At 32.1% G+C, this 22,295-nt stretch overlaps 4 protein-coding genes, 6 non-coding genes and 1 pseudogene across 16 annotated transcripts; 8 read left to right on the top strand and 3 right to left on the bottom strand.

The window, feature by feature from the left end:
* Positions 1 to 2,019: 2,019 nt before the first annotated feature.
* LOC122723307 lies at positions 2,020 to 3,490 on the top strand (annotated as a pseudogene).
* On the bottom strand, positions 3,466 to 6,930 carry LOC110610256 (vacuolar protein sorting-associated protein 22 homolog 1). Of its 2 annotated transcripts, XR_002487179.2 has the most exons (8): positions 6,756 to 6,929; positions 6,562 to 6,672; positions 6,222 to 6,357; positions 5,564 to 5,718; positions 4,818 to 4,925; positions 4,638 to 4,727; positions 4,355 to 4,511; positions 3,466 to 3,738 (listed from the first exon to the last, which is right to left on the bottom strand). XR_002487179.2 is itself a non-coding variant. In XM_043955193.1 (7 exons), the coding sequence occupies exons 1-7, from the start codon at positions 6,804 to 6,806 to the stop codon at positions 4,410 to 4,412; spliced, it is 753 nt and encodes a 250-aa protein (XP_043811128.1). In that variant the 5' UTR covers positions 6,807 to 6,930; the 3' UTR covers positions 3,687 to 4,409. The 2 variants fall into 2 exon arrangements, 1 of the variants encoding a protein (XP_043811128.1); XM_043955193.1 differs by having other exon boundaries at positions 3,687 to 4,511; positions 6,756 to 6,930.
* A 59-nt stretch (positions 6,931 to 6,989) lies between these two features.
* Positions 6,990 to 7,061, top strand: TRNAM-CAU. The gene has a single exon. It is a non-coding gene; the product is annotated as a tRNA-Met (tRNA).
* A 477-nt stretch (positions 7,062 to 7,538) lies between these two features.
* Positions 7,539 to 12,023, bottom strand: LOC110608347 (probable folate-biopterin transporter 4). Of its 2 annotated transcripts, XM_043955191.1 has the most exons (7): positions 11,810 to 12,023; positions 10,562 to 10,689; positions 9,846 to 10,067; positions 9,028 to 9,492; positions 8,392 to 8,589; positions 8,148 to 8,285; positions 7,539 to 8,007 (listed from the first exon to the last, which is right to left on the bottom strand). In XM_043955191.1, exons 1-7 carry the CDS (start codon positions 11,888 to 11,890, stop codon positions 7,746 to 7,748), a joined length of 1,494 nt encoding a protein of 497 aa, XP_043811126.1. In that variant the 5' UTR covers positions 11,891 to 12,023; the 3' UTR covers positions 7,539 to 7,745. The 2 variants fall into 2 exon arrangements, with proteins under 2 accessions (XP_043811126.1, XP_043811127.1); XM_043955192.1 differs by lacking the exon at positions 11,810 to 12,023 and having other exon boundaries at positions 9,846 to 10,428; positions 10,562 to 10,691.
* A 2,511-nt stretch (positions 12,024 to 14,534) lies between these two features.
* LOC110610593 lies at positions 14,535 to 16,695 on the bottom strand. Its single transcript, XM_021750579.2, has 2 exons — positions 16,444 to 16,695; positions 14,535 to 14,947 (listed from the first exon to the last, which is right to left on the bottom strand). The coding sequence occupies exons 1-2, from the start codon at positions 16,601 to 16,603 to the stop codon at positions 14,664 to 14,666; spliced, it is 444 nt and encodes a 147-aa protein (XP_021606271.2). The 5' UTR covers positions 16,604 to 16,695; the 3' UTR covers positions 14,535 to 14,663.
* A 494-nt stretch (positions 16,696 to 17,189) lies between these two features.
* On the top strand, positions 17,190 to 19,934 carry LOC122723178. Of its 5 annotated transcripts, none has more exons than XM_043954529.1 (6): positions 17,190 to 17,380; positions 18,557 to 18,617; positions 18,699 to 18,942; positions 19,012 to 19,116; positions 19,255 to 19,776; positions 19,835 to 19,934. In XM_043954529.1, exons 3-5 carry the CDS (start codon positions 18,730 to 18,732, stop codon positions 19,750 to 19,752), a joined length of 816 nt encoding a protein of 271 aa, XP_043810464.1. In that variant the 5' UTR covers positions 17,190 to 17,380; positions 18,557 to 18,617; positions 18,699 to 18,729; the 3' UTR covers positions 19,753 to 19,776; positions 19,835 to 19,934. The 5 variants fall into 5 exon arrangements, with proteins under 5 accessions (XP_043810464.1, XP_043810466.1, XP_043810465.1 ...); XM_043954531.1 differs by adding an exon at positions 18,353 to 18,460 and having other exon boundaries at positions 19,255 to 19,840; XM_043954530.1 differs by adding an exon at positions 18,298 to 18,460 and having other exon boundaries at positions 19,255 to 19,840.
* Positions 17,551 to 17,628, top strand: LOC122723401. Its single transcript, XR_006350350.1, has one exon. It is a non-coding gene; the product is annotated as a small nucleolar RNA R21 (small nucleolar RNA).
* LOC122723400 lies at positions 17,920 to 17,994 on the top strand. Its single transcript, XR_006350349.1, has one exon. It is a non-coding gene; the product is annotated as a small nucleolar RNA R21 (small nucleolar RNA).
* LOC122723398 lies at positions 18,150 to 18,226 on the top strand. Its single transcript, XR_006350347.1, has one exon. It is a non-coding gene; the product is annotated as a small nucleolar RNA R21 (small nucleolar RNA).
* Positions 19,935 to 21,834: 1,900 nt separating the features above from the next.
* On the top strand, positions 21,835 to 21,912 carry LOC122723396. The gene has a single exon (XR_006350345.1). It is a non-coding gene; the product is annotated as a small nucleolar RNA R21 (small nucleolar RNA).
* A 256-nt stretch (positions 21,913 to 22,168) lies between these two features.
* On the top strand, positions 22,169 to 22,242 carry LOC122723397. Its single transcript, XR_006350346.1, has one exon. It is a non-coding gene; the product is annotated as a small nucleolar RNA R21 (small nucleolar RNA).
* Positions 22,243 to 22,295: the final 53 nt, after the last annotated feature.

The following is a 22,295-nucleotide window of genomic DNA, read 5'->3' as shown; positions in this document are numbered from 1 at the left end:
GCACCATTGGCGAACTGACAAATAATGATCAGCTATAATCCATGGTCCACCCTCCAGTGCAAAATCAAAATCTTCCCTACTATTAAATCGAGCAAGGAAAAAATCGTTGTCCAGAGCAATTAAGTCAATAGGGGATTTAGGTTTCCAGAGTTCCTTCACCCTTCGCGATAAATAGGCATACCCTATTGATCTTCCAATCAGCTTGATAATCAAGGAGTTCTTCCATGGTTTACAATAACGAGATTTCTCAATTTTAGTAAGTTTAATATTAGGGCACTTTTCATCCTCCTCATCCTCTTCCCCATCAGAAAGCTCATACGACTCCTCATCATTCACTTCAACTGTGTCAGCAATCACAGTCTCGTTATTAGGACTCCCATTGACTAGCATATCCCTAAACGAAGGACCCATTGGAGACGGTTGTCCAACAGACTCAAACTTTCTACCGTCTTGTTCTTCTAAAGAGAAACCTCCTTCACCATCTTTACGCTTCCTACGGCCATTATGTTGCAAAAGATCATCCTCTTCCATACCCTCATTGCCGGAATCTGACATTCCGGTGGAATCACAATCGGCAAAAGTTCTAGAGCTATTGGCGGCTTGAGAGAGAACTTAAATAAAAGAATAATTTTGATATATATTATGTGAATTTATTAAATAATATAATTAAAAAAAATTATCAATATACATTCATTATATTTTCTAAGATCAAATAAACTATATATAAGAGATGATAAGAAAAATATTAAAAATCTAATAAAATTCAAGTAAATAAAAATTAAATTAAATTTAAATTAAAAATAAATAAAGCAAATTAAATTAGACATATATCGACTATGCAATCTACCATTCGCCGTCATAATTACTAAACAATAGAGCAAAACAACTAGAATCTAAAATGACAGATACGATCCCAGCTACTAGAGTCATAACACTTCAAGAATAGAGACACGACAATACAAACATACATGTAATATAAATTAAAGATAAAATATAACCTTTTTGGGTAAAATATTTAATGATTATAGATGAAATTTCTATTTTTTTTTACCTCACTAAATTAAATTTTCAGCCAAAGACAGATATAATTAAATATAAAGAAAAGAAATCAATTGTTTATTATGATTTATTTTATTTTAAATAAAAAATAATTAAAAAAATCAAATTGAACGTATGGTGGGAGACGAATAGGGAACAGAGATAAGCTTGAAAGCATGAAGAATATTCGTGATTACGTGTGGTTTATACTTTATTTGCATCCGACGATACTCTTCATTTTCTCTTTCTTTTTTTTTTCTTTTTCTTTTAATTTTTCGCGTCAGCGTCTCATAATTGGTTTCTTCTCCATCTTGTAACTTGGAAGCACCTTTCTCTTCATACATATCCCAAAAGTTTTAGTTTTTTTTTTTTCAAAAAAAATTTGATGATATAAAATTCAGAAAATAGAGTTTTTTACAAGGGTTTTCAAAACTTAGTTCTAGAGGAGAATGTTTATGGTTGTACGAGAGTATCAGATTTTTGTTTCATGCGTAACGGCCATTTAATTCTTCCCTAACATGCATGCGGATGGACCCACCAGGCGAACGGGCTGACCACCTTCTTTCCTCCGAATTGGACAGAAATATGAGATCAGGACTGAGCCCATGAAAAATCTGATCTTAGGGTCGAAGGGACTGGACCGACCTGATTGAGTGATCTAGATGGAGACCGGTCTCAAGGATGAGCGTGCTGGATCTAGTTCGTTCGGAAGATTTAAAACCTTTCAGATCATGAACTGTTATCATAGGTCTGGCCTTAAATTGGGGTGGAGAAATTCAGCGGTCATCAAAATTAAATTTGTAAGAATAAATTATAACTATCATATAAAAATAGATATTTGTATTTATCAGCATTAATGAAATCAAGACGACTCTAATTATAGCTGTCGAACAAAAAACGCAAGAGAATTCACGCATTCTGGAAGCCTCGACTTGTCGAGAGGCACAGCACCATGCGTCTTCTCAACGACTTATTTTATAGATGGCTCCACTTGCTACAACTTTTCGATTGCTAGCTAGACTACATAAATTTATAAAGGAGAAGAGATCATCATCTTCGCAAGTCACGGTCATGGTAGAATATAGCTTTCAGGATCTCTATCCTTTTTCAAAACGACCTCCCCTTTGTACATCTAGGGTATCCTTCCATTTTCAGAAAAACCGCAATTAGAAATATTTCATTAAAATTTTATAGATTCTAAAAATATTAAAGCTGAAATTAAAAGAAAAAATTATTATCGATTATTAAAAAAAAATTGAAATAAAAAATGTATTTTTAAATTATTAAATAAATAATAATAATAATAAATATAACTTATTTTGATAAAATAATAATTATAAAATCAATAATAGCAATAAAATTATAAAAAAAATCATTAATAATATTTTATTAATAAAATAATAATTAAATATATTATTCGATAAAAATTCGATTATTTCAATTATCAAATTAAATACAACCAAATACAACTAAATTTATATCTAATAACTAAATTTCATAAGTTCGGTTCTTATAAATAGAATAATGCACATCCCAAATCACAACCAATTCATGGCTCACAATTGTGCCACATGCTAGTTGGCCAATGGACCAACTCCATTTACAACCACAATTTGTTTTGAGCTCATATGTATTGCCTCTTGAACCACACTGCCTCTGATTTCTCGTAAGGAATGCTCAATGTCTATCCTACCCTAGCAAAAGTACCTTACAAGGTCCCCAGCCAATGTTCCTAAGTACCAAGACTTGTGCTTTCGCAGACTTGTGATAGGTTCAGCCACCACCAAATCTCAGCCTAAGCCAGCCCAATTAACTACTGAACCTAGGCTGGTGAGCCCACCAACTTTAGACTCACTCACCCATTGCCCGTCCTGTGCTCAATGGTCCTAGATTGCAATCAACATGGTCTCACAGTACATGGGTGGTGGCAATTGAGCCACTGTGCTTATTTCCCTAGCTTACGCCATAGTGGCTGCAGCTGATTTGCATGTAGGGCTCCAGCCCATTTTAGCTGACATTGGCTTCGGGGTATACCCACTCGGGAATTAAAAACTATGGTGACGCATTTAAACAAAATTTTGATGATCGGATTGAAGAATTTCAAACTCATCACAAGTAACCATGGATTATTAAGTGCCCCAAGCACAGGCAGCAACATTCTGTGTATTGCCTATAGATTCTGCTTGTAATGACCCTATAATCCATGGCTTTGTTGGTGCACGCTCTGGTTTTTTATAATGTTCAGCCAGCAGTTTCAGACATGGGCTTACGGCACACTGAGCAAGTTACCACCATTAGCGGTAGCATTGCGGGATCTTAGATTGTTGGTATCACGTGCTCAACATCTGCTCATCTTCAGCTTCCTTATAATAATAATTATCACATAGTGAATGATCTTTGGAATAAATTTTTGGACAGCACTAAAGATGGCCTGAATCCTTTAAAAGCTTAAGTAAATAAATATGTTCAATTCCCATTACAAGAAGCACCAGCTCATAACAAACATGAATAATTTAGCCAATATATATCCATGATTGGAGTCCCTTTCCATCTAATCCAAGTCTCACATTCACAAGCAGCAGACGTTGAATAATTTTTTGCATCACAGTGATCAATTTGGTGAGTAGACTTGCAAGTTGCCTGCCTAGAAAAAAAAAAAAAAAGACCGAAGTGCACGTACTTTACAACTTCCTTCACAACCTGGGGAAAAGGAGTGAAAGATCAAAAAGAAAACACATCTCAATTATTAGTAGTTTCAAATATTTACAAGGTCAATGATTTGGCACATAACACTCCAATTAGAGAGGATATTCTCAACGAACTATTGTAAGCTCAAGTTCATGTTATGGAATTAGAATCTTATTGAAAGTTTGCTTAGTTAGTACCAATGCATAAAGGATAAATGGATTAAGGCTACGTTTAATAAAATCAAATATTCTATTGAGATTACGGCATATCAAACATTGCATAAATTAATTTCAAATGTTGCATACTGGCAAAATTGAATTGGCTAATATTTACAAGCAATCAATATATACAAACATACATACACACACACTCTTAACATAAGTGGATTTTCAGGCCCTTATTTTGTTAGATATCCTTCACAAATATTTAATATCAGGCTCAAGAAAATAAGAGACAAGCAAAATGACAGGCATTGATGCTAGATTACAGTAAACATTAGCAAATTGCAGAAAGAACTAATGGGAATCAGTTCTTTTACATTTACTCTATTGAATTTAGCATTCAATGTATTTTACATTGCTACTTTCACAGCCAGACATGTGGATGGAATAAAATAACTTCAAATTACCTTTTGCACCTTATGATATGGGTACATGTATAAAGTTTGTGGATGAGATATCATGTTAGACATCAGCTCCTACTGAAGAGGATACGGAAGACACACAGGGGAACCAATAGCGGCGCTTGCCATCCTTGTGGCCATCATCAATCATAGCAAGACCTTCCTGCATCAACCATTTGAGATTTATGAGTCCCATGAATCCAGTTGTACAGGCAGGAACAGAGAAAAAAAAAAGATAAGAAAAAGGCAACTTGAAAATGGATAATCAGAGGAGGTGGCAGAAACTTACATCTAATAATGTATCAAGGGCATCAATAGCACGACCAGATGTCCAAGAAAGTCGCTTCTCTACCTCATCAACAGTCACATAACCTTGAGCCTAAAAAGAATAAGATGAGTGGAATGTGATGTAAATGCTCATCCATTGCGAATGGCAATTAATGCTTTATAATATAGAACACGTAGAAACCTGAGCCAGCTCCAGAATTTCATTATGGTCTTTGTTCAATTCAGTCGGAACAGATCGAACAAGCTTTCTTTTTCCAACAGATATCACCTCAAAACCACTTCCTAGAATCTGAGAAAATTCATAGTCAACTAACAAACAAAGCCAGAAAAGTAACCAGTGATATATGATGCAGAAGTTGTATTTAATTTTAGCAATTAATATAATGGCACTAATGCATATTGCTTACTCAGAATGAATATAATAACACCTATTTACAACTGTTAGGTGCATCAAAAAAATTTACCAAATAGACACAGATAAATTTATATTGTTCCCTTGAGAAAAAGGATAACAAACATAAAGAAATTCAGGGATAACAGCAATATATAAACATTCTGATTGCCTTCCAAAAATACCATGCAACAAACAAACGATACTTCACTACCAGGCAAAAGAATATGCCCATCAAGACATTGCAGGGAAAAAAATCACATGCAGAAGACTTTTAATCTCCCTCACCACCTAGAGAGATGAGGAAATATTTGTGACTGATTTTTCTTAATAAACAAGATAAAGTACCTAAACTTAACATACTATAAAACATAGGAATGATGTCTTAAGAATTTAAAAAAGATATCATAAAACATGTCCATGTAACCTTTAATTCATATGAAGAATTTATCCTCCACACCTTATATTTACATCAATTTCTCAAAAGTTCTACAATTATCGGTAATGAAAATATTCATGGCACCTTAATTACAAACCTTAAGCTTACTTATAGCACGCAAGCAGTCATCCTCGGAAACAGCTTCACGACCAGTTTTTCGTTTCTGACGAAGTAGAGTGCACAGTTCCTGAAGGTTGATCAAACCTCCATTGTGAGGTCTTGTTGCCAAGCATATCTCAACGATTTGCACACCTATCTAGCCAAGTAGATGAAAGCAGAAGACAATTCACAGCATGTTGAAAAACATATGATTTAATGACTAGATACTTTTAGGCATGGTTAAAAGAAGTGGAGCATAACAAAATCCAAGTCACAAACATAAACAAGGACACATTTCATTCACTAGCAGAAGTAAAAAAACAATCACATTTCTCATAAAAAATGGCACACAATATCTTAAAACAGCCATAGCAAATTTATGGGACCAAAAGTTAATTGTGAATTAAGTACAAAACCGCCTTTTTCTTCTCCTTGGTGTGTGTCTGAAACCAGTGATGTATTCTCCATTATGCCCTAGATAATCTCAACAAAACAGAAAAACAGACATCTTTGATGTTCCCACTACAGCCCAAAATTTACTCTTAAACATACAGTTGAAACATTCATAAAACAAAAAGCATATAGTTCTCAACTACAAATAAAAGGGAATTAAGCCACCAGAAAAGTATCATACTTCGAGAAAAAAAGGTACAAACCAAGTTCGTAATAGAAGTCGCCAATCCCTAACAGCTCTGCCCAAAAACCCTTATTCGAGGCCAGTGGATCCACTCCAACTTTAGCACACATCTCGTGGAATTGCGCCCTGAAACTTGGGTTCTTGCGGATATCATTCTGCAGCAATCCAAATCAAGTTTCATTGCAATTTCTCATCTCCAATCATGAACTTTGACAAATATATTTTCAACATTTTAGAGTGAATGATCAAACATAATTTCCCAGCATGATAACACTGTTAAAAAGGATGAAATTCAGACATATCATCAAAATCAAACCAATTGGATAAGAAAAAAAAATATCGCTGGAAATATTAATAACCTTGTGCTTGCGGGCAAATTCTTCGAGCTGGGAGCGAAAAGTGGCGAGCTGTTCTTTCATAAGATCAGTTCTTAACTTCGCTACATTTTCTCCTAATAATCGATATTGGTCCTTCAATATAAATTCAAAAACAGATTAGCAATTAACGAGAATCAATAATCAAAGACATCAAATAGCCTAAACAGGAAACAAACCCGAGCAGCAGCAGCCGTTTGTAACCCGCCAATTCCAGGCCTCCTCCTCATTCTTCTCTAAAGATATCCTCCTTTTATTCTGGATTTGGATCAAATATCTTGAATCGTTGTATGATAGATGACGCTCTGTTTCTGTCAAGAGGAGTGGTCAGCAGATGGTGGTGAGAGGCACTGGCCATTAGTAGGGGGATAGAGAGAAGGCTGTAAAGTAAAAAGATCAACAAAATATCAACCATCAAAGTGGCGCAGCGGAAGCGTGGTGGGCCCATAACCCACAGGTCCCAGGATCGAAACCTGGCTTTGATAAGAGTGGCTTCTGAATGTGTGCTACTAAATTATTTTTCCCAAATAATTTAATTTTTGTTTTATTCTAATCACTTATTACCGGTAAAACATTTTGTTTTAATTATAAAGGTGGCTTAATTTTGTTTTCAATATGCTCACTGAACTTATTATTAATTTGAATATGATCATTTAATTTCGGTTCATATCCATAATTATTTCTAAAATATGGTATTCATTCATAAATTAAGTACATTTTTTATTTCAATAAAATTACTAAATTAGACTAATGGTGTTAGTACAGATTGAAGTTAATAATCATGCCTAAATTCATTAATAGCTTAATTGATGTAAACTCTAAAATTGGAAAAAAAAGAGTAGAAATTATTATAAATCTCAATACAAATATTTAATCTAATATTTATAAAAGATTGAGCTTATATAAATGCACAATAATTTTTTAAAAAAGAAACATATAATTGATAATTTGGTCAAATTGTGACATTCTGTATTTCACATTGTATATGCTTTAGCCAAAGATCTACAATGACAAAGTATATATCAATTAGCAACATCTCCTGATTTCAGAGTGCATATCTGTGTGTCTCAGCCGCTAGTCAGCCAAAAAAAATCAGCGAAAGAAATCCTATCCATTTTTGTGTTGCTAGATAATTGTATTCTAATTCTATATTGAGAATGAATTCCAAACTATGTTGATATCCCTGTAGCATGTTTTGGTATCAAAAATAGAAGGACAACTGGAATATAGGTGCAGAAGACTTGGATGGCAATGCCCAATAGCAGGTTGTCAAAAGATCCAGATGATAGGTTCAAAAATGAAGCCAGTGCAGCACCAGCGAATGATCCCAGCGTTGAACCCAAGTTGTTTATTGACATAAAGAGTGCAAATAAAGTTCCTTCAATTCCTGGAGGGCATAACTGGCCGGATAAAATGAGGAACGGCATCAACCTACAGGTATGATTCCAGACAAGTAACAATATTATGGAGATTAGTCATCTTAGTCAATTGATAACAATGTGGATCATTCATGCATGCATGCGTTGTAATATCGAATTTGCATATATGAATGCCGTGAAATAATCCCATACTTGAATTGGTTAATAGCGTCAGCCAGGGCAGATCCACAAAGCACCATGATCTTATCTGAAATTCCATAGGCAAGGCTGATTCGAGACACTAAGATCATATCTAGGACGCTCATTAAGGACAACCCAATATGAGCTGACCTGTATTATATAGGAAAAGCAGGATAAAGTGTAATTAGACAAATAGAATTGAAGAAGATGTGGCAACTTTGCCAGCAAATACTTTCTGCAAATACGAACTACTTACAGGAGAATCTTCCGCAATTTCATACTCTTTAGATAGCGATTGTAAGCGAAGGTACCAAGCATGAGGCCCAACCATCCAACAACACGGACAGTCCCCAAAAAGGATGCATTCAAGTTCAAGTACTCAGTCTGGTAGTAGAACATGACTGTTGAGAGGTTTGGAACAGTGATGTGTGCTAGGAAAAACCAAGTCATTGGTCTGGTCTTCCCAATACCAAGGTAAGAGCAAAAGCAACCACGATTAGAATAATAAAACTGAATGTGGTTGGTAGATTATGCAAAAAAAAAAAAAAAAAGAGGAAACAATAATCCTTACAAACAGCTAGATTGACATTAAGATAGGCACGTTACAGTTTACACTACAGTTGATCCTGTTATACTTGATGATAACATATGCAAAAAGCCGGTTTAAAAATTTGACCACTTAATCTGTAATACAGATTAATTAGTCCATGAACCAACATTTATTGGCATAAATACAAACAAAACACTAAACTCATATTCTCAATTAAAGCCTAAAAATGGCTAAACCTTTAAAGAAAGCAAATTAATAAATGACCTTCAACCATTTGACAATAAATGACCTTCAACCATTTGACAATAATAACCGAGTGATTCAAGATCTGTTAGGAGTTACCTCAGAATGATTGGCTGCCTAAAAGCTTCTATTAAACTGTAAGTGGCTGCTTTTAGAGAGTGTAACCAATTCAGAGCTAAGTAACTTTCCTTATCAGAGATCTGTGATTTAGCACTAATTGCTGTCCTCCTTGTTTTATGCTTTTGGCTATTCTTTCTTCTCGATGCACTCCTATTAGATTTCTTTAATGAGAATCTATCTTCATCCAAAATAATAGCATTCTCTTTCTCTTTATGGGAGCTGCTTACAGAATTATCAAACTCGGCCAAACCTTTACTGCCTATATGATTCTCCTTAACCAAACCACATGATAATAACTGTATGGCTGGCAGCACTGAAAAAAGGAGGAAAATTGTTTCTATCTGTATGTTGGTCAATGCATATCCTCCTAACAAACTGCCACATATTCCACCCAATGCCATAGATAACCAAGATATCGACTGGAGATCTCCCGCAAATGAGGCCCTGTTTAATGACAATTGTAAGTATCTTAAGGAAATTAACTAAACCATGTAAAACAACAACCAGGAAAATATATCATATGTCAATTTTTGCAACATAGAGGCATGCCAAATAAATCGAAGCCTGCAACAAGAGCAGCATCACATAATACAGTTATGAATTATCGACTTCTGCAGAAGGGGGGAAAGTTACCACCATAGCATACTTGGCAGATGAAATATTTTACTTGGCCAAATTAATTTTCATAGTTAGCTGACTTAAATAACCATTAAGGTCGCATGTCAATTATTACATTCATAGTCCAGAGGCTTAGCATGTATATGGAAATGGAAAAAAGGCTCAACATATGCACTTACATCTCAAACCTTACTGCCTCAGCAATCATTGCGTCCACCACAACATCTGCCATAGCAGAGCCCAAGTTTTGCACTGTCAATAAGACACTAATGTGCCATCTGGAACTTCTGAAGAATGCATTTAAGCCTAGAACAGGCCATGGCACTAGAGAAAGAACAGTTGCAATTACTAGGTAGGGTATCCTTTTTCTTCCCTTGATAGGAAAGCAGTCTGACAAAATTCTACAGAACACGTGAAAAAAGAACAATCCAATAAATAGAAGTGTAAAATAACTCATAAAGAAAGGGAGGGATTTCTAAAGTACCATGAGGAATTAAAAACATATATGACAATATGCAAAGACAAATTTCATATGTGAATTTTGTTGTTGCTAAATGATCATGCTATAATTTTTAGTTTTATTTATATATATATGCATTTCAAAATGAATCGTTGTTGTTTCTTTAGCATTCATTAGTTTTAACAACTATGATAATGAGAAAGTCATGAGAAGCGACACCATGCCTGATGTTTCAATATAAATCTGTGTGCTGGAAAGGTTGCAACTTTCATAACATTGCTATGAAAAGCAAGATAGAGTTCCTTCATTTGCATCAATCATATAAATGCCACAAAAAAACCACATTAGAATAGAAAAGGAACAAATAAGGATGGATGTAGATAGGCAAAGCTACAATATATCCTTGCACAGAGTGTGGGAAAGAAAGGATTATACCCGTATAATGGTTTTATGCTCCATGGGAAAAACGCTACTGAAGATACAAATTGGGAGGCCGAGGGTGACAACTTAAGCCTGTCTTTCAGGTGATAGGAAACGGCAGTCCATACAAAGGATCTGAAACCCTACATTCATATTTTTAAGATAAAGCGAAGAATGATAAGTTGATGGAATTTCAACAAAAGAGGGCAAATAACAACTGGAAAAAAAAAAAAGCTTTAGACAAGTATCCACAAAATACCATTACCACAATCCAAATTAGACCAAGTTTTATATTATCTTACACCAGAGGGCTAGCCATCAGCAGAGGAAAAAAGAGAGAAAGTTTATGAATAGTTTTCAACTTTATAATCCAGTCCAAACTACAACCAAAGGCCTGCCAGTTAAAAGGCATTGAGTAGAAGGAAGAGAAGCTGGCCTAAAACTTGAGTTGGGTTGGCTTAATAATAACATCAACTTCATAACAAAACCAGTCCTATGCAAAACATTTTATAAGAAGAGTCAAATCATATTTAAGATTCATATCCTGGATCATTGATAAAAAGATAAAAAAGAAACACTGTCGTCGTTATTTGTGAAGTTCATTAAACTCCTCCTTCAATATTAATTTTGAAGCAGGTAGGAAAGGAATTATATTAAGCTATTTATTGTTTGAGTTACAAGGTCTCCAACAGCGAAACAGTTGCAAAAAATCTATGAACATGAGAAATTAAAACAGGTTATAACATTATTCATACATCTACAAAGGAATGCCATTCCAGTAGTATATTTGACTACGAAACTAACAGAAAACAGGTCACTTAATTTCATCAACGTATCAAAAGTACTTATTTTTCTTCATAAAGCAAACATTTTGTTTCTCGACGAAGACCACCTACTTCCAAAAGCTTGAAACAACACCTAGTTAGCTAAGCAAATAAACAAATGCACATTAACTTAGCTGCTCCAAGCGATTAAGAAAATGCAAACTCTGATTAGCAAAAACATAACTTCAAAAAGCCATCCCACCAACAAATTTATCAAAATTAACATATCTGGTACACTTCTAAATCAACAAAATCACCCCATAAAATTTTAAAATCAATAAATCCTCGAAAGCACAAAAACCGAAGAAGATTTCCCATATGATCGCATCCCTGCACTCTTCTACCAATTTAACATTACTCAATAACAGCAGAAGATCAATTTGACAGCAGGAAATTCATTTCTGTAGAACACAAAGAGAGAGGGAGAAATGATTGAAACCTGAGTGAAGTAAATCAAGCAAATGAGCCATAGAAATGAAGCGCCAAAAGCATTTCTTAGCTGCTTTAGCCATCCTATCATTTTCGAAACGAAAAGAATTAAGACAATCTCTTTTCTTCTTAAATCATAAATTTTCGATTTATCTTGTTTGATTCGTTCTCTTCTCCCTCCGAAACTCTTTCGTATTCAAAGGTTTATTTCTTTTTAATATGTGACTTCCTTGTCCTTGGGGTGTAGGCGGCGCCTAGCGTCATATATATGCAGAGTCGGGGCTTTTTCGGTAATTTGACTAAGTGATGTTGCTGATGCGCATTTTGATCTCGTGAATGGAACGCGTACCACTAACCTATCAAATCTCACCAAGTCAGCTTCAGGGCCCATGTACATGACTGCCAAGTCACGACTCATCTCACTGTTACTTTTTAGATATTTTTTTTTACTTTTAGATTTTTTATTTTTTTTAATTATTTTAAGATTAAAAATTATTATTTAATTTTATAATAGGAGAAAATTAATTAATTAATTAATTGATTTTAAAAAATATATTAAATATTTTTTTAAAAAAATATCTCTTAGTATGTTTGTAAAACTAAAATACAAACACTTTTGACACCTCTTACGAGAGGTTCTAAAAGTCACATAATCAGTTAAATTTTTTTTTTTTTGACAAATAAGTTTATCAATGAACCTAAAATAATAAATAATTTTTTTTAATTTAAAAGGATAAAAAGCCCAAAAACTCAATAAAAACCTTTCTCTCTCCTAAATTACAAGCAATCAAAAGTAATGAACACATTTTATCAATAAAATTATTTCATTTTTAATAAAAATATTATTTAATTGATTTATATTTTACTATTTATTATCAATTTAAATTTTATTGATTTTATACTTTATAGTTTGTAGTGATGTGCTTCATTTTTATCATATTTATTATTTTTTACGTGATTTCCATTTTTTAAGTTTCTTATCCCAGCATCGGTTTAAACAACCTGAAATTTATAGAATTTTAATTTTATTTTTATTCTCAGTATTACTTAGAAAATATTTTAATTAAATTTGAAATGGATTCGGTTAAGGATAAAATTAGTTCAAGTAAAGTGATTTTCATGTGTACCCTGATCTCCAGACATTACCATAGTCTGTGCTGCTTTATGTAATAGCTTGAAGTCCTAGTTAATAGTGATACGAGATAAGTTGCTTCAAAATGATCTACAAGGCTGTGACCTTGACAAATGCCATTGTTGACACAATTTTTATCATCTCAAACGCATATTTGAAGCACTAGAAAAAGTATTACTATGGCCAGAACCCATAAATTCAATCTACATGATGGAACACAATTTCAGTGTATATATCATATTATTTTCAACATTGAATTGAGTATTTTTTTAATTAATTTGTATTTTTTTTTAATATTCTTTTACAGAAAAGTGTAAGAGTGGTAGATGCAATGAAAATAATGAAAAAAATTAATGAACCTGACTTGATCAACGATTTGGATAAATCTACTGGCTGATCTATTTTATAGAACTAAAATTTGTTCAAATTCTTTAACTGAGTTGATAATAATTCAGTTAAAAGATTGGAAAAGAGATTTATCCAAACCTTTGGACAAATCAATAGCCTATATCAATAGTTAACAGCAAGTGAAAAACTAATTCAAATTTGAAATAAAAATTTAGATTTTCTCATTTAAAGATGCGGGACCTTATTTTTTCTTTTCACTTTACGTGCGGCATGATATATTCCGTGAATTAAGAAATATTCTCCTAATGAAAATAAATTAAAGGAGGATTCCAATCAAAAAAATCAAGATCTATTATTTTCAAAGGGATTAAAAAAAATTCAGTTAAGTTCAACTGTTATAAATACTTAGCTTGGGCAGTAGCCACGAGCATCATCATCTCTTCTTCTGCCGATCTCTTTTATTAATTCTTTTTGTATTTTCTTTTAAACAATGTGTAGCTAAAATCTTTATTTCTAGTCGCAGACGGTGAAATTTCAGTTTGTTCATTTTTTATTATTTTAATATTTATACAATTTCAATTCTTAATATTATTATTACTTTGTTATTGATTAATATATTCTATTATTCATATTTTCAAAGTGATATATTGTTAGTTTAAATACTTGAAATTCATAATTGTTTAAGATATTCAACAATAAATAACAATTAAGAAATTGCATAATATAATTTGAACTCGACACGCAAATTAATTTGTTAGTTATAATTGAATTTCTCTAATTCTTAAGACGGTTGATAAATTAAATTCAATGTATATTATTTAAATTGTTTATTGACTAGGGTTAATCAATGAATATTTTCTAATTAATTTAAATTTAAGGAGAAATTGATAATGTAAAACGTCTTTTATAACTAAAATTAATTTATTGAAATAAATAAATACATTTTTATTTCTACAATCAATTCTTATAACTGAGATAAATCCTAATCTTCAATGGAACTCATTTGCATTGATTTAATTTTCTCTTGATTATTTACTTTCTTTAATTATCTTACTTTTTGTTTTGGTTTTTCTCTTCATCAAAACTTTTATTTTTATTTTTGTTGTTTATTTTTCAAGTTATTGGTTGAAAATTCTCAGTGTCTATTCGCTCTATGTGAAATTCATAATTTTAGTTGCTTCAGCACCGTCACAATAATCATTGAAGATTATTAGTTAACCAACACTATTGCTGTATAGAACGTTAACCATGAAGGTGAATAAAGGAAACCATCCAGAATGATATCTAACATGTTTCTGGAAAACATGGGGCGGCCTGTTTTCTAACATGTTCTACATAGAACAAGCACGATTGATGAAGTATAAATACACGATAACTGTAGAATCTAGATACAGTAAGTAGGAACACTAGCAGGGCGGTAGACAAATGGTCTGACGGCGTGAGAATAACCTGATGGACGATTATAAGTGAACTTCACTCCTGTGCTTCCTTCCCCGAGATGGGTGCAGTGCTCATGGAAACTACTAATAGGTCTTGCCAAGCATGCATCCCAACGATCGCTCTCAGGCATGGTCTCTGCTACGGTATATATCCCCTTTGCATTTGTAAATGCTTGGTAGTTTAGAACTTCACCTGATTTTGTTATGCAGAGAACAGCTACTTCAGCACCTGCATCAAAATAAGCAAAACCATCCAACTTCACACCTCATTTAATTAAACACACAATACAGAGTTTTTTCTTGCTCGAATCAATTTCAATCCATCCTAGCCAGCAGTTAAGATTTTAAAGATGTACACATTCCCAATAATATATCACAAGAATAAGCCCATCAGAGAATTCCATGAATTTACCTGTTAATATGTTCAATTACATGCAAACCATAATCCATCAAAAAATTAAGTCATCAGGAGGCTCCAAAGCCAAGGATATGCCGCCCAGAGATCTCAAACTTCACAACCAAAATTTCCATATAATGACACATATATTTGAAATGAAAATAATTCAACTGCATTGTCAAAAAAAAAAAAAAAACAATAGCAGATTCTCTAATGCCTTCTGTTCTGTGTTAATTCAAATGAATAGGAAGCAATTTTTCTGCCAAATCAAATCACATTATGCAGCAATATGAAATACCGTCACTGCATTGATGAACTTTCAACATTAATATGAAAAAATAAAGACTTCAAGGCAAATAACAGGATCCAAAATCTATACTTTTCATGCTTGAGTGACTGAATATTAATACCATTTGCCTGCTAATAATTGCTACATTTTTCATCCTGCACTTAGTCTATGCTTGCAAGAAATGTCCATATGCATGTAGCTCTGACCATTTTGGCATAGAAATATTAAAAAATCGAAGAGACGGAGAAAGTTCTTGAACATTAAACACAACTATACAAGAAGCTGAAATCTCATTGTAGCATAAACCCAAAACCTTTTCATTTCCTGATCATGTGAGACAAGTAGACAACCCTCACGACAAAAGAAACACAAAAGCTAGTAACTACAAACATCAAAATAATTCATTATCTCTCACTTTCTCTCAATCTCTCTCTTTTTATTTTAACACAGAAGTAAACTGAAGAAAAATTATAATGAACTAAGTTCATAAACAATTAATAGTTGAAAGGTGGAAAGAGATTATCTATAAGGAACACCCGTAATCTGACAACTGGAGTTAATTACTATGTTACTGGCAAATCGCTGGACAGATATCTAACTGAATCGAGCAAAGCAACTAATCAAAGCAAGCATAGAAGAGTTGGAAATGCAAAGTGATAGAACTCCTAGAACATAGACCTGAAGCGCTACGGCGCAACTTAACTGTTATAATTGTGCAAACAATGCAGATCAGCATCAGTAATTTATACTTAAAAGGACAATAAAGCTACCATAGTTTCTACACATGAAGTAACAAAAATTGTAACAATTTGCCAATCACAAAATCTGAATCAATTCATCCAACTATAGACAATCAATCTCATAAATCGATAAAAAGAAAGATTTTGAGAGCAAATATCAGTACAACTATCAACAAAGGAGACAAACCACCCATTGCAAAACCCATGAACACTTGCTAGTCCAAAGACAAAACCCATTTTACAAATTTGACTAAAGAGCACATATCAAAAGACAAATGCCCAATTAGAGAGAGAGAGACCTTCTAAGATATGATCCTCGGGGCCAACGGTTGAATCTGCACATACATCACAAACAACTCTTCCATGGATTTCACCTGTCCAGGCTTTCACACCGGAGACGAAGACGATTAATAGAAAAAGACCCATCAACAGATTTCTTATCGGTGATTGCGTCTCCATGGTTTGCTTTTCACACTTCCGAGACGTCCAGTCAGTGAATTTACGAAAACTTGAACGCGCCGGCTTCGAGTATCTTCATAGTCGTTGTTTGGTTGCGGCCTTATATTGTCGGTAGACGGTGATAACCGATAACTTGGCAATTTTTAATTAGATAATTTATTTTTAATTATTTAATTTTATTTTTTAAAAAAATTTATTAATAAAATTATATGTAAAATTGTTGATAAAAATTCAAGAAAATCATTTTTCATGATTGGTTATTTTTATAATAAAAAATATTTTTTATTTATTAAATTATGATTTTATTTAATTTTTAATAATATTTTAAAAACAAATTAAAATAAAAAAATAAAATTTAATATTTTAATTTTTATTATATAATTCAGAATAAATTTAATTTTTTTATCTATAATTTATTTGTAGGTTGCATAAATCATAATAAAATAAACAAAATATATATTATTAATAATATTATAAAATGAAATAAAATAAATCATAAATCATAAATGAAATAAATAAATAAACCATGAAAGAGGATAAAACTTCCCGCTTTAATACTAATATTTAGTGATTTTTAAGGGACTAAAAGGCAAGTATTCTATTTTGTCGTTTCATTTGTAGCATCAAACTAAACCTAATCTCAGCGGCTCAGCTAGAGAAGCATCGGTTGCTGTATGATGAATCCATACAATTAGTGGCAAGGTCGGTTCTCATTTCAGTAGCCGTACGAATGGGAGAGAGGAAAAGGAAAGAGAAGAAAGATTATATCTTTGATCGGTAAGCTTACGGGGTTTGATTCCTGTGATTGTTTGAAACTTTTTGCTATCCTTGTTCCTTTTTTTTTTTATTTGCTTGATTTTATCAATTTTATTTTCGTTTTATGCTAATTGGAATTGCTTTACATGCCCTTTTTCTTTCTCATTCTCTTCGTCTCAAATATTGGCTTGCGTCCCCATGAAGAATGATGTTCATATGTGAAAGTAGTGGGATGATTTCCATTGATGACGAACAAATTATGATGAATGCGCTTTATTCCCGTTTGGTTCATGTTTATTCGGATTCTTCGCGAAAAGATTTGTCTTAGAAAGTAGCATTCAATATTGGCTTCTGCATTATGGTCTTTGAATATGCAAGGAACCTCATATATGCTTGGAGGTTCTGTTTGGGTAACTCGGGACAATTGATTCTTCTTTTGTTTCGTGGAAACAGGAGGATTTGATAGTCAAGACATATTACTTAGAACAACGGCTCCACCTTTTATTCCTTTAATTTTTGCTTCCCTTCCTTTCATCACCTGCCCCTTGAAATTTTTTTTGCATCTCTATGAGGATTTCGTGTTAATTAAAAGTAGTGGTCTGATCCATTGATGATAATGTCTATTCTGAGGGATGCCAATGTTTCTTTAAGTTGGCTTGTGATCTAGACATATGGGTTTGTAATAGGATTTTGCATATGTTAAGTAAATGGTTGTGTTCTGTTCCTACTCAGGCTATTACCCATATGCCATTTGATAATAACAAGGGTTTGCTGTATAAAATATAGTGCACATCTTTATGATGGATATTAATGGAATTTAAAGTAGTGGACTGAACTCTGTTGATGATGCAGCAATTCTGAGTGATGTGCGATCTTTCCTAGGGTTATGATGCACATACTAGTTTGGTAATTCTGAAATTATGCTTTTTGTTTGTCAGGCTGAGCATCGTTGTTTGTAAATTCAAGTTCTTGACATGTTTCTGATCTTAATAGGAGGCCACTCTCTCTATTTTTAGTGTATATAAATTGAGATTTATTCAGAGATTGAAATCAAATGATGAATCTGGATTACAAATTTTTTATGACAATCAACTGTGGTTTGTAAGTACTTGTTACTTCCTCATTTTGTAAATTAAAAAACACAATTTAACACTTCCAAATAGATTACATTGACAATAAAGGGGCCTCTTGTTGCAGAGGGGTACTGTTGGAAGACAGTATCTGAGGAGACCAAAGAAGTCTATTGCCAGAGTTCAAGGTATAAATCGTTTGTATATATAATATGTAAAACAGAAATATTTCTTTTGGTAAGAGGTCATTGAAAGTTTGGTTAAAATAGCATGACAGAAGAAGACTATTGAGCATTATAGATGGCTCATGTGTTAAAGAAGGGGAAGAGGAAGAACATAGCAGCGCCAGCCGATGTTCATAAAAAATGGCAAGAGGTATGGAACACCGAAGAATACAAAGCTAAGCGTCAAAAGTTTTCAGCAAATCAAAAGAGTGAGACTGGTGGATCTGATAGTGGGATACCAAGACATTGTTCTGGATCTATTTCTGAGTTTACGAACCAACAGAGAATGGCAAGTATAAATCAATTATTAATGTATCTGATGATTTTATTGAATATTAATACCAAAACTTGTGTTCAGTATGATAGGCTTGGAAGGGATCCACATTCACAGGAGCTGTTTGAGGCCATACACAAGAAGAATGGTACAGATGAATTTGTAGATGCACGCCCTAGAGTTATTCATGTAAGCAATACATTAGAAATGTGTTGCAAATGTTATACTTAATATACTTAATATACTTGATTAATAGTCTGCTTTCCACTATCATATGTGTATTTTGAATGTATGCTATTGAAATCTTATTGCATATTATGTCAACAGGAGAGCTTCTTGCAGTTTAAGGCAAATGCATCACAACCACTAGAGAGGTCAAATGAGCCAATTGACGTGGATGAGGCTCATCTGTATTATGAGATTGTGGATTGGGAGAAGGGGCGGCGAGTATATGGTTTAGGTTCTCAGGCATCTGCTTATTTCCCTTCACAGGCTTCTGCTTATTGCCCTTCATCGTCACAGTCGGCTAGATCGGTCTCCCCAGTACCACAGCAAGAGTCCGTTAATGTTGAATTTAACAACTTAGAACAAAGGCTCGCACGTATTCAAAGAGAAAAGGATGCTTTAAGCATTGAAATACAAAAAATGAAGGACATGGTTATGACCCTCATTGCCCAGCGGGGTTTATCGCATCAATTTCAATTAGGTGTTCCTACAACGGATCCTTCACAGGCTGAACATAGTGTAGCAGTTCCTCCACCAAGTCCTTCCCAACATGTCTCGGATGAAAATGGTTCAGACAAGGACATTGCACCTATTTCTTAATTACAGTTGTATCTTGTTATATACGTTTTGTGATACTATTTATTTTTACTTCTCTAAACAATTATAGTATGATTAACATTTTGTTTTACTGGATTTTTTATGTTTAATTTTAATCTATTTTATGTGTACTATAAATGACTACATCAAATAAATGCACGTCGAGAAAAGAGTTTCTTATAAAATATTAATAAGTTATTACAATTAAATTATAATGAATTTTTAATATTTTTTATTAATTAAAATATATTCATAATAACTTTATTATTAATATTTATAAATTTATTTTTTAATAAAAATTATTAATAAATTATTTCATAGCTCATCATTTATTTTATTATAGAGTATGGAGAGAACTTTTTATCTTGGTTGTAGCACATAAAACCATAAAAAAATGTTTTTAAATAATATAATAATTTAATAAATATTTTTATTAAAATTTTAATTTTTTTTAAATTTAAATATTTTATTTCATTACTCATAAAATCATTTTTATCAATATTTTAATTTTGTTTTTCTATATTTAAATAGTCGAACATATTATCTATAAAAGCAATATTTTATTTTATATTTATTTTTTTAATTTAAACAATCTAACCTATTAAACTCATCCATTTAAAAAAAAAAAACATATTAAACTCATATTTTGTAAATTTAAATGTTGTTTTTCTTAAATTCAAATATTCCATGAAGATCTAACATTATTCATAAAATATTTTTTCAAAAATTAAAATTTATTTCCTCTAAATTTAATTAGTCTAATATTTAATTTTAATTACATAAATAAATTAACAACTAAATGAAATTAAAAAAATATTAATTTTTAACAATAAAAATATTATATAAAATTAAATTAAATAATAAAGGAATAATTTAAGAAAAACTTTAAATGAAGATTTAGAGTTGAATTTTAAAAGTAAAAAATAATTTTTTTTAAATTAAAAAAAGAATTAAATAGTATAGTATATTTAAAATTATATGCATTAAATAATATAGATATTAAATAAATTAATAATTTTTTTTATAAAAAATTAAAGAGTTTGATTTTATAAAATATAAGACATTTTAATTTAATAATTTTAAAATAGAAATAAAATAGTAAATTTCTTAATATTACAGGAATTTGATGGTATTTATTCATTTAAAAAAAAATTATATAAGCAACCCTCAATAATTCTAAAAATTTTAGAAATCCATAACCTCTTTAACTTAATACCGGCTCGGCCAATGATTACAATAAAATATTAACGGATAACAGTCGTGCATCTGCATGTTGATCCATTTGTGAATGGTAGTTGAAATGACAAGCAGTATTACTAATGGATACCAAATGCAAATAGATAAAAATATTTATATCCCATTTAAAATACAAACATATTTTTTTAATTCTTTTATATATAAATTTACTATTTCAATTTATTTTATGAATCAGTTTTACAAATGGGATTTTATTAATTTGAAACTGATTTTTCAATTTGTAAAATTATTTTTATTTTATTTTTATTTATTACAAATTATAAAAACGTTTTCATATTCAACTTGCCTTCTTCATTCGAATTTATTTTTTGCATGGATTTCACCTGTCTAAGCTTTTCACACTGGAGATGAAGAGATCCATCACCAGATTCTCACGAGGATAGCATTAGCATGGAATTAAAAGAAAATAAAACTTCCCGCTTTAATTAATATTTAGTAAATTTTAAGGGACTAAAAGGCAAGTTTTCCATTAGTCGCTTCATATATATACTATCAAACTAAACCTAATCTCAGCCGCAAGTGGCTTCTCGGAGAAGCACTGGTTGCTGTGTGATGAATCTATGCAATTAGTCCTAAGGTCGATTCACATTATAGTAGGCGTAAAAATGGGAGAAAGGAAAATAAAAGAGAAGAAAGAATATATCTTCGATTGGTAATCTTATGGGGTTTGATTCCTGTGAGTGTTGCATCTTTTTGCTGTCATTGTTGTTTTACTATTGTTTAATTCTGGGTTTTTTCTTATTCTATTTACTCGATTTTATGTTCACAGCTAGATAAAAGCTTTTATCAATATTATTTTCTTTTTATGTTGATTAGATTATTGGGTTGCATCCCCATGAAGAATGATGTTTATATGTAAAAGTAGTGGGCTGATCTCCATTGATGACGAACAAATTCTGAGGGATGCTCTTATACCCGTTTGCTTCATGTTTATTAGCATATATTTCCGAGAGGATTTGTCTTTGAAAATGGCATTCAATATTGGCTTATGCATATGGTCTGCTAGTGTAACTCAGGACAATTAATTCATTTTTGTTTATTTATTTTTGTGGAAAAAGGTGGATTTGATAGCAAGATGTATTATATAGAACAATGCCTCCATATTTTTTTCCTTAATATTTTTCTCCATCCTTTCAGCACCTGCCCTTTGAAATTGTCTTTGCATCTCTATGAGGATTGCATGTTAATTAAAAGTAGTGGACTGATCCATTGATGATTAATCAATTCTGAGGGATGCCAATGCTATATCATGTACTTGCTCAAAATTGATTTTAACAACTAATATGAGT

Source organism: Manihot esculenta, chromosome 3, assembly GCF_001659605.2.
Source record: "Manihot esculenta cultivar AM560-2 chromosome 3, M.esculenta_v8, whole genome shotgun sequence".
NCBI lineage: Eukaryota > Viridiplantae > Streptophyta > Magnoliopsida > Malpighiales > Euphorbiaceae > Manihot > Manihot esculenta.
Note: the sequence above shows the minus strand (reverse complement) of the source record. Positions and strands in the feature narration are given on the sequence as shown.

What these genes read in the sequence shown, in the direction of transcription:
- LOC110610256 (XM_043955193.1), bottom strand. Translation starts at nt 6,806, where the DNA reads ATGAGGAGGAGGCCTGGAATTGGCGGGTTACAAACGGCTGCTGCTGCT. An exon ending in AAACGGCTGCTGCTGCTCGG is followed by an intron (nt 6,673 to 6,755) that starts GTTTGTTTCCTG and finishes TTTATATTGAAG; the next exon opens with GACCAATATCGATTATTAGG. An exon ending in CCCTTGATACATTATTAGAT is followed by an intron (nt 4,512 to 4,637) that starts GTAAGTTTCTGC and finishes TGGTTGATGCAG; the next exon opens with GAAGGTCTTGCTATGATTGA.
- LOC122723178 (XM_043954529.1), top strand. Translation starts at nt 18,730, where the DNA reads ATGGCTCATGTGTTAAAGAAGGGGAAGAGGAAGAACATAGCAGCGCCA. An exon ending in TTACGAACCAACAGAGAATG is followed by an intron (nt 18,943 to 19,011) that starts GCAAGTATAAAT and finishes ACTTGTGTTCAG; the next exon opens with TATGATAGGCTTGGAAGGGA. An exon ending in CACGCCCTAGAGTTATTCAT is followed by an intron (nt 19,117 to 19,254) that starts GTAAGCAATACA and finishes TTATGTCAACAG; the next exon opens with GAGAGCTTCTTGCAGTTTAA.
- LOC110608347 (XM_043955191.1), bottom strand. Translation starts at nt 11,890, where the DNA reads ATGATAGGATGGCTAAAGCAGCTAAGAAATGCTTTTGGCGCTTCATTT. An exon ending in AGCATAAAACCATTATACGG is followed by an intron (nt 10,068 to 10,561) that starts GTATAATCCTTT and finishes CGTGTTCTGTAG; the next exon opens with AATTTTGTCAGACTGCTTTC. An exon ending in GACGCTATTAACCAATTCAA is followed by an intron (nt 8,008 to 8,147) that starts GTATGGGATTAT and finishes TCATACCTGTAG; the next exon opens with GTTGATGCCGTTCCTCATTT.
- LOC110610593 (XM_021750579.2), bottom strand. Translation starts at nt 16,603, where the DNA reads ATGGAGACGCAATCACCGATAAGAAATCTGTTGATGGGTCTTTTTCTA. An exon ending in CGAGGATCATATCTTAGAAG is followed by an intron (nt 14,948 to 16,443) that starts GTCTCTCTCTCT and finishes ATTTTGATGCAG; the next exon opens with GTGCTGAAGTAGCTGTTCTC.